A 13,843-nucleotide genomic window follows, 5' to 3' on the forward strand; every position below is an offset into this window, starting at 1 on the left:
GCCTCTCATCAGCAAGCCTGGTTTGCCCCAGAAAGAGGGCCAATTATCAATAAACGTTAGTCCCTGTTGTCTACAGAAGCTAGCCAGCCACTTGTTAAGCGAGACTAATCTGCTATATCTCTCATCATTGCCTCTCGCAGGCAGGGGGCCAGAGACAATTACTCGATGCCTGGACATCTTTCTAGCGAGATCACAAGTCCTGTCAATGTGATAAAGAACATTTTACATCAATCAAACTAGGGATCTAGATATCTGGTCAGGACACTCCTCACTCTTTTGCCTTCACCTTCATTGTCCATTCGTTTTTGGTGATTTTATATACTTTGAACCTAGACGTTGAGTCCGCGACATTCATGGCGGACAATAACTGATAGAGTCTGCTTTGCCAGTCCAAAATGCATACACCGTTTTCCACGACGGCCAGGTAATACAAAGCACACCTTATTTTTTTTTATCACATCCACGGGAGATTGCATTCTCGTTGTCTGTCCTTCGACAAATGGATGTAGTTCTTCGCTAAGTAGCATCACAGCTGACCCGGCCGGACATTGGAAAGTTCTCCTGCCTTCTGAGAAGTGTTGTATCCCAAATAGCTGCAATCGCTTTCTCTTAAGGTATTCATGTGTGATTTCCACAAGAGTCTGTACATGTAGAAGAAGGAGAAACACGGGCATGTCTGGATGACTCGCCTCCATCTTTCTAGTGTTTAGCTCCGAGTTACGAAACCGCTTTATTATGAAGCTGGCTGTGGCGCGTTCTTTCCGATGTCACTTCCTGTGTGGGGCGTGGTCTTTCTGGCATCTCTTCCTCTCTGAACTCAGTTTGTAAACGATCAATGAGTCCATGCAAAGCTAAGAGCCGGAGATTCAAGACTTACCCGCAACCCTCCCGATTTTCCCGGGAGACTCCCGAATTTCAGTGCCCCTCCCGTAATTCTCCCGGGGCAACCATTGTCCCGAATTTCTCCCGATTTCCACCCGGACAACAATATTGGGGGCGTGCCTTAAAGGCACTGCCTTTAGCGTCCTCTCTCACCTGAAAAGGAGACTATTATATATGTCTCCGTTATCCATAGGTTTATCTATAACCCATAAAGTAGGCAGGCACGGAGCTATTTCTCAGTGTGTGTTTATTCCAGCCGGCACATTAATACACTGACACACAACATCCGGATTCCCATCATGCATTGCTTCAAAACTACGGCAAGTAGTAATGTCCAAAAAAACATAACAGAGACGAAGCGGAAGAACGAAGAAGAGACATGGCGACGACGAGTAAGAGGAAGAAGTACGCTTGCAAGAGACCAAAATGATTGGGAAAAAATAATATCAGTTCATCCAGGACAGCTCGAAGGGGAAGGGGTATGTTGCCTGCAAATTTTTGTAGATCAGACTTCTCCATTGAACACGGTGGCCGAACGGATATACTCATTTATGAACGGGTTATTTATATATATGATGGGGAGCGGATCCGGTTTGGTGGCTGCAAGATTAGGTCTCTGCTTTTTGCAGATGATGTGGTCCTGATGGCTTCATCTGGCCAGGATCTTCAGCTCTCACTGGGACGGTTCACAGCCGAGTGTGAAGCGACTGGGATGAGAATCAGCACCTCCAAGTCCGAGTCCATGGTTCTCGCCCGGAAAAGGGTGGACTGCCATCTCCGGGTCGGGGAGGAGACCCTGCCCCAAGTGGAGGAGTTCAAGTACCTCGGAGTCTTGTTCACGAGTGAGGGAAGAGTGGATCGTGAGATCGACAGGCGGATCGGTGCGACGTCTTCAGTAATGCGGACGCTGTATAGATCCGTTGTGGTGAAGAAGGAGCTGAGCCGGAAGGCAAAGATCTGAATTTACCGGTCGATCTACGTTCCCATCCTCACCTATGGTCATGAGCTTTGGGTTATGACCGAAAGGACAAGATCACGGGTACAAGCGGCCGAAATGAGTTTCCTCCGCCGGGTGGCGGGGCTCTCCCTTAGAGATAGGGTGAGAAGCTCTGCCAATCCGGGAGGAGCTCAAAGTAAAGCCGCTGCTCCTCCACATGGAGAGGAGCCAGATAAGGTGGTTCGGGCATCTGGTCAGGATGCCACCCGAACGCCTCCCTAGGGAGGTGTTTAGGGCACGTCCGACCGGTAGGAGGCAACGGGGAAGACCCAGGACACGTTGGGAAGACTATGTTAGACTATATTTAGGGGCGGTATGGCGTAGAGGGTAGAGCGGCCGTGCCAGAAACCTGAGGGTTCGCTCCCCGCCTCTTGACATCCAAATCGCTGCCGTTGTGTCCCTGGGCAGGACACTTCACCCTTTCCCCCTGGTGCCGCTCACACTGGTGAATGAATGATGAATGCATGATAGGTGGTGGTAGGAGGGGCCGTCTTCAGTAATGCGGACGTTGTATAGATCCGTTGTGGTGAAGAAGTAGCTGAGCCGGAAGGCAAAGCTCTCGATTTACCGGTCGATCTACGTTCCCATCCTCACCTATGGCTTTGGGTTATGACCGAAAGGACAAGATCACGGGTACAAGCGGCCGAAATGAGTTTCCTCCGCCGGGTGGCGGGGCTCTCCCTTAGAGATAGGGTGAGAAGCTCTGCCAATCCGGGAGGAGCTCAAAGTAAAGCCGCTGCTCCTCCACATGGAGAGGAGCCAGATGAGGTGGTTCGGGCATCTGGTCAGGATGCCACCCGAACGCCTCCCTAGGGAGGTGTTTAGGGCATGTCCGACCGGTAGGAGGCAACGGGGAAGACCCAGGACACGTTGGGAAGACTATGTTAGACTATATTTAGGAGCGGTATGGCGTAGAGGGTAGAGCGGCCGTGCCAGAAACCTGAGGGTTCGCTCCCCGCCTCTTGACATCCATATCTCTGCCGTTGTGTCTTTGGGCAGGACACTTCACCCTTTCCCCCTGGTGCCGCTTACACTGGGGAATGAATGATGAATGCATGATAGGTGGTGCTAGGAGGGGCCGTAGGCGCAAACTGGCAGCCTCGCTTCCGTCAGTCTACCCCAGGGCAGCTGTGGCTACAAATGTAGCTTACCACCACCAGCTGTGAATGAATGATGGGTTCCCACTTCTCGGTGAGCGCTTTGAGTATCTAACAATAGAAAAGCGCGATATAAAATCAAATCCATTATTTATGTCTCCCGGCTGGCCTGGGAACGCCTCGGGATCCCCCGGGAGGAGCTGGACGAAGTGGCTGGGGAGAGGGAAGTCTGACCTACCCTGCTTAGGCTGCTGTCCCCGCGACCCGACCTCGGATAAGCGGAAGAAGATGGATGGATGGATGGAATTCTTGAAAATTCAGAGGTCTCAAGTTTGGCAAGTATGCTTACTCGTGTAAAAACTTGTCCGAGGAGTTGGACCTTAAACGCTGGTTTGGTGTGGCTAAAACGGGGCTTAGGCTAAATAATTATTCCTTTAAGGGGTTAAACGACTTAGTGTCGACATGGCCTAAGTCAGGGGTCGGCAACCTTTACCAGTCAAAGAGCCATTTTGACCAGTTTCACAAATTATAGAAAACAATGGGAGCCGCAAACATTTTTTTAAATTTTCAATGATATAACACTGTGTAACAAATTTTTTTTTCGCTGCCCCCACCTTTATGTGGAATTTGAAAGCTGGTGCGGCACGCAGGTTTTAATTGAATGGCGCCTGTCAGCGTCATGCGTGCCGTGATGGTACAGCATATAGCACCCACTAGAGTCAGCGTGCCAGATCAGCCACACGTTGTATGAGGCTTTCGCTTTGCTCACGTAGCTGACAGCAAGGCATACTTGGTCAACAACCACACAGCTCACACTGACGGTGGCGGTATAAAAAAAAAACAACTTTAACACTCTTACTAATAGTGCGCCACACTGTGAACCCACACCAAACAAGAATGACAAACAAATTTCGGGAGAACATCTGCACCGTAACACAACATAAACACAACAGGACAAATACTCAGAATCCCATGCAGCCCTAACTCTTCCGGGATACATTATACACCCCCGCTACCAAACCCCGCCCACCTCAACCGACGCACAGAGAGGGGGGGGGGGGGGGGGGGGGGGGTTGATGTGTGAGGGAGCAGGGTTGGGGTGGGGGCGGGGTTTGGTGGTAGCAGGGGTGTATAATGTAGCCCGGAAGAGTCAGGGCTGCATGGGATTCTGGGTGTTTGTTCTGTTGTGTTTATGTTGTGTTAAGGTGCAGATGTTCTCCCGAAATGTGTTTGTCATTCTTGTTTGATTTTGGTTCAAAGTGTGGCGCATTATTAGTAAGAGTGTTAAAGTTGTTTTATATGACCACAGTCAGTGTAACCTGTGTGGCTGTTGACCAAGTATGCCTTGCTGTCACGTACGTGTGCAAGTAGAAGATGTATGTTGTATAACAAGTGTTGGGCTGGCACTCTGTTAAATCAGATTGTAGAGGGCGCCAAATGTTGTACCATCATGGCACGCCCTTATTATAGCCGTAAGGGTGAAAGTCGGTGAATATTAATCCCGGGAGTTTTCTGCGAGAGGCACTGAAATCCGGAAGTCTCACAGGAAAATTGGGGGGTTCAGCAAGTAAGCTGCTGAGCCGCATCAGAGTGATCAAAGAGCCGCATGCGGCTCCGGAGCCGCGGGTTGCCGACCCCTGGCCTAAGTCAAGAGGTGATGACTTTGCACTTCTCTCAGAATGCACACCCCGGAGTCCTTGTCATGTTGACCACCTACCTGGATGACCACCCACAGTGACCATCACAGACAGTCCAACAAGGGTTCTCAGGATCTTTGATTGATTGATTGAGACTTTTATTAGTAGCTTGAACAGTACAGTACATATTACGTACAATCGACCACTAAATGGTAACACCCGAATAAGTTTGTTTAAGTCTGGGTCCATGTTAATCAATTCATGGTAATCATCATACCTATTTATCCCCAGTTTTTACGTCCAGCGACCCTGAGAAAAGGGATTTGTGGCTCACTCTTAGTCGTCGAGCCTGTCATAAAAACCCTTTTTATGATCCCGTCTGCCAAGAGCCAAAACTAAATTCCTTATCAGTGGCATCTTTTTTTTTTCCCGAGCCAGGAGTCACACGACCGTCGAGACTTTTGCACACTTTTTGTGTCCGAGGCGAGGAGAGTCATTGGGAAAAGTTTGGAGAGGAAAAAAAAAAAAAGTTGCGAACATGGGTGTAGTTCTCTCGCCGACACAAAAGAGGATGGGAGAGGGCTGACAAAAGGGGGAGGAAAATTTGGCTGGCCAGCATTCTTCTCATTTAAAGCTGTAACTACACAAAAAAAGCACTCAAGCAGCCTGGGCTGGGTCTGCTTGCCGCTTACAAGGAGAGGTTCCCTGGTATTCATGCAGAGATAACCTGATCTTTTTTTTACCCCCTCTTTTCATCCCTTTTTTCCCCCTTTTTTCTCACTAGTCTCATGTCTTGCCTATAGACATGATGGACTTTGCACATTTACGGACTTTCCTTTTTTTGGCGGCCTCCCTTGCCCAGGTTTCGATTGTCACGTGCCAAGGCGGTGAGTAAATAACGTCCGATGCTCGGGTGCTCTTTGAACTGAATGAACATATTCTTGTTGTTTTTTTTCTTTGAAAAACAAACATTTTCCAGTGGTTTGAATCCGCTACAATATTACAAGAGGTGCATGAGATGACTAACATATTGACGGACTATGCACGGGAATGTCAATGAATTCAGATTTGAAGAAAAGATGTAAAAGTCTGGACATCTGTCAGTCGTTGCGAGGTGACGTCACCCCCCCTTTGAAAAAAATGCAAAGGGAAACCAGTCTCTTTGCGGTTTTCCATGACTCCAACGTGGGTTTGCATCAGTGGAACATTCATGAGGTGCGCACTACACTGTACATCTGCAGAAACCATCTCATTGCATCTAGAGAGGGAACATTGGCCTTGCTATGTTAATTCAGGGCAGATGTGAAGGGAACGTGAGGAGGGGAGAAGCTGGGGGGAGTTGGGAGGGGGGGGCAGCAGGGGGACTTGGGAGGGGGGTGATGATGTCTTCACCTGGCAACCCGAGGAGCCGGAACACCTGAGTGTTCTTGTTTTTTACTTGAACAACGCTTCCATCATTTTTTTTTTTTTTTTTTTTTCAATAGAATTTGTTCCCTTGACGTCACAAACAATTTTTTTTTTCCCCTTACCAAAGATGATGTCACTGACTTCTCAGAGCACCGGAATGTTCATTAGATGGACGCCTGCTGTGTGCAGTCTTTCATTAATTTGGTCGACGTTTTAGTTTAAAAAGCTATGTTATTTGAAAATAAGTGGAGCCTGTTAATATGTGGATTTGAATACTATGCATACTATATATTTAATACTATGGTACATTTTTAGTCTACTTTATACCTGCATTATCCTTTCCATCCGTACCCTTTCCATCCTTTGTAACTGAGCTGTGGAACAATTTCCCTTGTGGATCAATAAAGTTTGTCTAAGTCTAAGTCTAAATAATAATTGCCCGGTTTATTAAAAAAAAAAGAAAAATGGTGTAAAAATGATATTAATTGTTGAGTTTAGTGGTTTTATTTCAGTTAAAATATAACCCACACAAAAATAAGTGGAGCCTGAGCGCTGTTAATATGTGGATTTAAATATTGTTTTTCTGGTTTAATTGACGATTAAAAAATGGTTAAAAAAATTATATTAATTGTGATGAGATAGCGACTTGTCCAGGGTGTACCCCGCCTTCCGCCCGATTGTAGCTGAGATAGGCTCCAGCGCCCCCCGCGACCCCAAAGGGAATAAGCGGTAGAAAATGGATGGATGGATGGATGTTTATTTTAGTGGGGGGGGGGGTTAGTCAAAAGCTCACGTTAATGAGCAACATTATGTATTTATTTTAAAGAAAAAATTACAAAAATAAGAAAATGATACCCTACTTATTCTAACAAAAACTAAAACATAGCTGTTTATAATTCATTTTTTATATTAAATCATTGACAATATGTTTTTCAATGTAATCATTTCTAATTATGAATTATTACATAGATTCACTTCTTTATGGTTTTTTTCCAGCTGTAAAATAAATTACGTAAAATTATTCAAAAATAATTGTATAAAGATACTTTATAATAATAATAATAATAATAATAATAATAATAATAATAATTAATAACAGGGCCATGTAATAACAATACAATTAATGTTCAAACTAACTTTATTTGCAGTTTTGTCAGCTTTGTATCCATTGGTGAGCAAGCCAGTATTATACGGTGGCTATTTTTGTAATTTTTACATTTTCTTTGTTTTGTTTTATTATGCTGCTTCTATTGCGTTTATTTGTTTTGTTGTTGCTGTGCTTTTTTTAATTTGGTATAGATCCCCCTGTGTCTGAAATAAATGACTATGTAAAATGATATTTTTTTAATGAATAAATCATTTTTTATTAGATACAACAATTATTAGTGTCAGTTGGTGCTCATACAAGGCTGCTGTTATGTACTTTTCCAGCCTCTGTCTCTTCTTCTTCATGTGGCTTTGCGAGCATCTTTCCATGGAACAGTTGAGTGGATTGCTTCTTTTTCAAACTGTGGAAGTCTTTTTGTGCGACTATTGGAAAATACGGTGCGCTTCAGACGATTCTCTGTTGAAACTCTTCAACAGTGTGAGGTTATTGTTGGATGGGAAACACTGCACAATAGAATACGAAGCAAAAGTACCAGTTTTTCCTCCACGTCAATAACATGTAAGGATGGAAAAGTGTGGTGCGGTTGAATGTGGGTGAGACACGCTGTCAATTTGAATAATCAGCAAAAAAAATGTGTTTAGGGTAACTGGAAAGATTTGTGAGGAACCTTCTGGAATTTGAAGTCAAACCACGTTTTCTGGGAATGTTAAATATTTTCTTCAGTTTTTTTTCCTTGGTATCAGTGGATGGAAGTCATGTGCTTGCACATGTGTGGACAGTTTGCCTGCACGTGACTCTTTTTGGGGGGATGGCGGAGCCCACAAAAGACTTATAGGTTTAGAGTAGGAAATGGCGACGCCAACGTAGATTATCTGCTTCAAAGAACCTTCACTACCTTATGTTTGAAAACTCTTACAGTAGGTTTTGGGTGTATGGTCTTGATAAGGGAAAATAAACCTGTCAATATGGGACCATGGCTTGTATTTGTAAACCAGAGGTCTCAAACTCGTGGGGCGCAGGCCCCTATTTAGTGGAACTCTACCTGACTTCATAGTTTAGCGTAATTGTGGCCCGTGCAACCTAATAACTAATAACTAAATATACTATAGCACTCATATTTTTTATTTAATTTTTGTATTTATTTTTTATTTTTTATTACAATGTTTTATTACAATTTTTTATTGTATTTTTAATATGTATATATATATATATATATATATATATATATATATATATATATATATATATATATATATATATATATATATACATATATATATATATATATATATATGAAAATATATACATATATATACATACATGTGTAGATATATATATATATATATATATATATATATGTATGTATATATATATATGTATATATATATATATATATATATATATATACATATATATATATAAATATATATATATATATATATATATATATATATATACATATATACATATATATATATACATATATACATATATATATATATATATATATATATATATATATATATATATTATTACAATGTTTTATTACAATTGTTTATTGTATTTTTTTAATATGTATATATATATATATATATATATATATATATACAAATATTATTACAATGTTCTATTACAATTGTTTATTGTATTTATATATATATATATATATATATATATATATATATATATATATATATATATATATGTATATATATATATATATTTATATATATATATTTATTTTTTTTTCTAATATTTATATATATATATGTATATATATATATATATATATATTTATATATATAATTTCCTGGAGAACTCAACAGTGTCAAAATATAACATTTTTGCATTTGTATTTGTGTATTTTTTTTTTTACAGTTTTTTTATTAAGTTTTTAAATAGTCATTTATATATTTCTTTATAATTTGCTATTATATTTTTAAGATGTATTTATTTAACATTTTTAAATATATATTACATATAATTTATTCCACTAAAACAGTGGTTCTTAAGCTTCTTTCACCAAGTACCACCTGAGAAAAAATGTGTCCCTCCAAGTACCAGCTTTAAGACCAACAATAAATATAGTAGGCCAAAGCATTTATTAAAAACAAGGCTGAGGTTTTTTTTAACAAGATTACACATGGTTTGAACAGTAACACTGTATTTGGATATAAGAAAATAAAACACTGCACTTTAATCAAGTGATTCTATAGCGCTCCACGAGATGGAGTACGCTAGTGGTACCCTACTAGTACACGCACCACAGTTTGAGACTCCCTGACTACAACAGAAAAATGACTGCACATCAAACACACATATGGCAACCCAAAGAGCAACTTGCTGTAAGCAAGCACATCTGTTTCTGACCATTTCCTAGGGAACTCAACAGTGTAAAATCTAAAATGCTTGCATATTTATTTGTGTAAATATAGATTTTTCAATATTTTTCATTACATTTGTATTTATTTAATTTGATTTTTTTATATATATTAAACAATATTTACAATACATTATTATTTATATTATACACAATAATATCATAACAATGTTGAGCGCCTCAACAATAACGGTGCAAACATAAAAATGACAGCACAACAAACACAATTTGGGCAACACAAAGATCAACTTGCTGTAAGCAAGCGGGATTGTCTTCGACCACTAAACAGTATCAAAATATCCTTTTTTTTTTTCATTTTTATTTGTGTATTTATACATATATTTCATTTTTTACAATGTTTTATTACGTTTTTAAATTGTAATTCATATATTTATTTATAATTTGCTATTATATTTTTAAGATGTATTTATTTTCCATTTTTAAATACATATTAAATATAATTTATTCCGTTTAAACAGTGGTTCCCAAGCTTCTTTCACCAAGTACCACCTCAGAAAAAAATGGTTTTATTACATTTCTAAATGTTTTTTTTCTTTCTATTTTTAATATATATTGAATATAATTTACAATACATTATTATGAATATTAGAAACAATGCAACACAAAGAGCAACTTGCTGTAAATAAGGGGAATTGTCTCCAACCACTAAACAATATCAAAATATACTCTTTTTTTTAATTTTTATTTGTGTATTTATTCTTTTTTTCTTTTTTTTTTTTACAGTTTTTTATTACGCTTTTAAATAGTAATGTATGTATTTCTTTATAATTTGCTGTTATATTTTTACGTTGTATTTATTTTCCATTTTTAAATACATATTAAATATCATTTATTCCGCTGAAACAGTGGTTCCCAAGCTTCTTTCACCAAGTACCACCTCAGAAAAAATGGTTTTATTACATTTTTAATTGTTTTTTTTTTTCTATTTTAAATATGTATTGATAATTTACAATATATTATTATGAATATTAGAAACAATGCAACACAAAGAGCAACTTGCTATAAGCAAGCAGAATTGTCTCCGACCACTAAACAATATCAAAATATACTATTTTTTTTCATTTGTATTTGTGTATTTATTCTTTTTCTTCTTCTTTTATTACAGTTTTTTGTTACATTTTTAAATAGTCATTTATATATTTCTTTATAATTTGCTATTATATTTTTAAGATGTATTTATTTTCCATTTTTAAATACATATTAAATATAATTTATTCCGCTGAAACAGTGGTTCCCAAGCTTCTTTCACCAAGTACCACCTCAGAAAAAAATGGTTTTATTACATTTTTAATTGTTATTTTTTATTTTATTTTAAATATGTATTGATAATTTACAATATATTATTATGAATATTAGAAACAATGCAACACAAAGAGCAACTTGCTGTAAGTAAGCGAAATTGTCTCCAACCACTAAACAATATCAAAATATAGTCTTTTTTATTTGTGTATTTATTTTTTTTACAGTTTTTTATCACGCTTTTAAATAGTAATTTATGCATTTCTTTATAATTTGATATTATATTTTTACGTTGTATTTATTTTCCATTTTTAAATACATATTAAATATAATTTATTCCGCTGAAACAGTGGTTCCCAAGCTTCTTTCACCAAGTACCACCTCAGAAAAAAATGGTTTTATTACATTTTTAATTGTTATTTTTTTTTCTATTTTAAATATGTATTGATGATTTACAATATATTATTATGAATATTAGAAACAATGCAACACAAAGAGCAACTTGCTGTAAGCAAGCGGAATTGTCTCCGACCACTAAACAGTATCAAAATATACTTTTGATTTCATTTTTATTTGTTTATTTATTCTTTTTTTTTTTTTTACAGTTTTTTATTACATTTTTAAATAGTAATTTATATATTTCTTTATAATTTGCTATTATAATTTTACGTTGTATTTATTTCCCATTTTTAAATACATATTCAATATAATTTATTCCACTGAAACAGTGGTTCCCAAGCTTCTTTCACCAAGTACCACCTCAGAAAAAAATGGTTTTATTACATTTTTAATTTTTTTTTTTTCTATTTTAAATATGTATTGATAATTTACAATATATTATTATGAATATTAGAAACAATGCAACACAAAGAGCAACTTGCTGTAAGCAAGCGGAATTGTCTCCAACCACTAAACAGTATCAAAATATATATTTTTTTCATTTTTATTTGTGTATTTAAAAAAATATATGTTTTACAGTTTTTTATTACAATTTTAAATAGTAATTTATATATTTCTTTATAATTTGCTATTATAATTTTACGTTGTATTTATTTTCCATTTTTAAATACATATTAAATATAATTTATTCTGCTTAAACAGTGGTTCCCAAGCTACTTTCACCAAGTACCACCTTTAGAAAAAAATGGTTTTATTACAATTTTAAATGTTATTTTTTTTCTATTTTTAATATATATTGACTATAATTTACAATTTATTATTATGAATATTAGAAACAATGCAACACAAAGAGCAACTTGCTGTAAGCAAGCCGAATTGTCTCTGACCATTTCCTGGGGAACTCTTTCCATCCATTTTCTACCGCTTTTAGTGTTAAATTATAAAAATGTTTGCAATAAAAAAAATTACATTTGCAATGACTTCAGGCCTGCCGTATCTTAGGGTCACTATAGCTGCTGGTAGAAGTAGTAACACATTTAGCTACGTGTTCAAAACATGATTCTGAAGTGACAAAAAAAAATACCGTAAATTGTTAAAACCATCACAGAAAATAACCACAAAAATCAACTTTCTTTATTTGGGGAGAATTACAAAGCTGCTTTACTAATCTGCTATTGCAAATCAGTAAAATCAACATGGGGTCACTCCGCCTTCCGAGTGGTTACCATTTGTGTTTGCCACGTCACTGACAATCGCAACAACTGCTCTGCTTTCCACCAAAACGGTTCTGTCCAAACATGAGAACCCAAGCAGGTCCACAGACGGCTTAGATTAGAACCACATGCTGCATTTTTCAGCTATGACTTGATTGCACGCCTCTCTTCTTCCACTGTTAAGAGCGTCTCACCCTATAGCACTTTTACCTTAAAAGCCACATGACCGGGTTACCTGATGTTTGGTGGTCTTGATGGCCAAACAACAATTGGCGACCAGGACCGAAGCTTCATGGGAAAACTTTTGGAAATGAAATGATTGCAGTCAGCAAAAAAAAAAAGAAGGGTTTTTGGGCGCGAGAGGGATGGCTTCCAGATGTGGAAACGCTCGCATTGGCCCTATATGGAAAATATTACAGGCTAGGCCCCTTTGCTGTGCAGATATGTTGAAAGAGGACAACCTAAAATGGCCGAGAGAAGCGAACAACTTGCAGGATGTGGACTCTTAACTGCATACAGGGGCATAGAATATTCTGGGTCCTCTGTACAAGGCTCCTAAAGGGCCACATCCCACTCCAAACCCAATACACACATTTGGTATTCAATATAAATTGTCCAGAATTTAAACTTAAATACCGTATTTTCCGGATGAATGGTCTATTTTTGATTGTTTTTCATATAAATAATATAGGGCGCATTAAAGGAGTCATATTATTATAATTTTTTTCTAAATGTAAAAGACTTATTTGTGGTCTACATAACATGTAATGGTGTTTTTTTTGGTTAAAATGTTGCATAGATGATGTTTTACAGATCATCTTCAATCCACTTTCTGACAGTCGATTCCAGATGCGCCGTTTTGTGGGCGGTCTTATTTACGTGGCTCACCTTCGGCAGCGTCTTCTCCCCGTCATCTTTGTTGTAGCGGTGTAGCGTGCAAGGACGGGGGTGGAAGAAGTGTCAAAAGATGGCGAAAACTGTTTTAATGACATTCAGATGTTACTTAAATCGAAAACGAAGCAGCATCTCCTCATCCGGAAACAACAACAAGTGAAAAAACGTTTGACCGGAACTCTAATAACTAAAGTTCCTTGGGTGAATAATGTAAACTCACTACACCGGTATGTTTTAGTGCTTTCATGGCGAGTTAACTGACAGATATAAGTAAGAACTTTACACTACTTTATATTAGAAATGGCAACAGCATAGGATGAATGTCCCATAACAAGAAGATAGAGAACAAGAAGAATTTTATCGACTACAGCGTAGGTACGGACTACAAAGGCGGACGCAAGCAATTTTTCAGGATTTATGCAGATCCCAAATACAGATCAGCATGTACTAGAAGGTAAGAAAAGTTGCTTTTGCGTAATATTGCGAAACAAAACACCAGATAATATGTCTTACCTTATACACACACCATAATAATACTCGTATGTTGAAGCACAGTACAATCCATCAA

The 13,843-nt window shown here is 37.8% G+C and overlaps 1 protein-coding gene across 1 annotated transcript in view; it reads left to right on the forward strand.

The window, feature by feature from the left end:
* Positions 1–5,249: 5,249 nt before the first annotated feature.
* The window catches only part of col5a2a (collagen, type V, alpha 2a), a 96,019-nt gene continuing 87,425 nt past the window's right edge, over positions 5,250–13,843 (forward strand). The window contains exon 1 of the mRNA XM_061926561.2: positions 5,250–5,500. Coding sequence (XP_061782545.1) covers positions 5,419–5,500 — 82 coding nt within the window. The 5' untranslated portion in view covers positions 5,250–5,418. The remainder of the gene's footprint in view (positions 5,501–13,843) is intronic.

The sequence above is a fragment of the Nerophis lumbriciformis genome, linkage group LG31 (assembly GCF_033978685.3).
Source record: "Nerophis lumbriciformis linkage group LG31, RoL_Nlum_v2.1, whole genome shotgun sequence".
In the NCBI taxonomy this organism is placed as follows: domain Eukaryota; kingdom Metazoa; phylum Chordata; class Actinopteri; order Syngnathiformes; family Syngnathidae; genus Nerophis; species Nerophis lumbriciformis.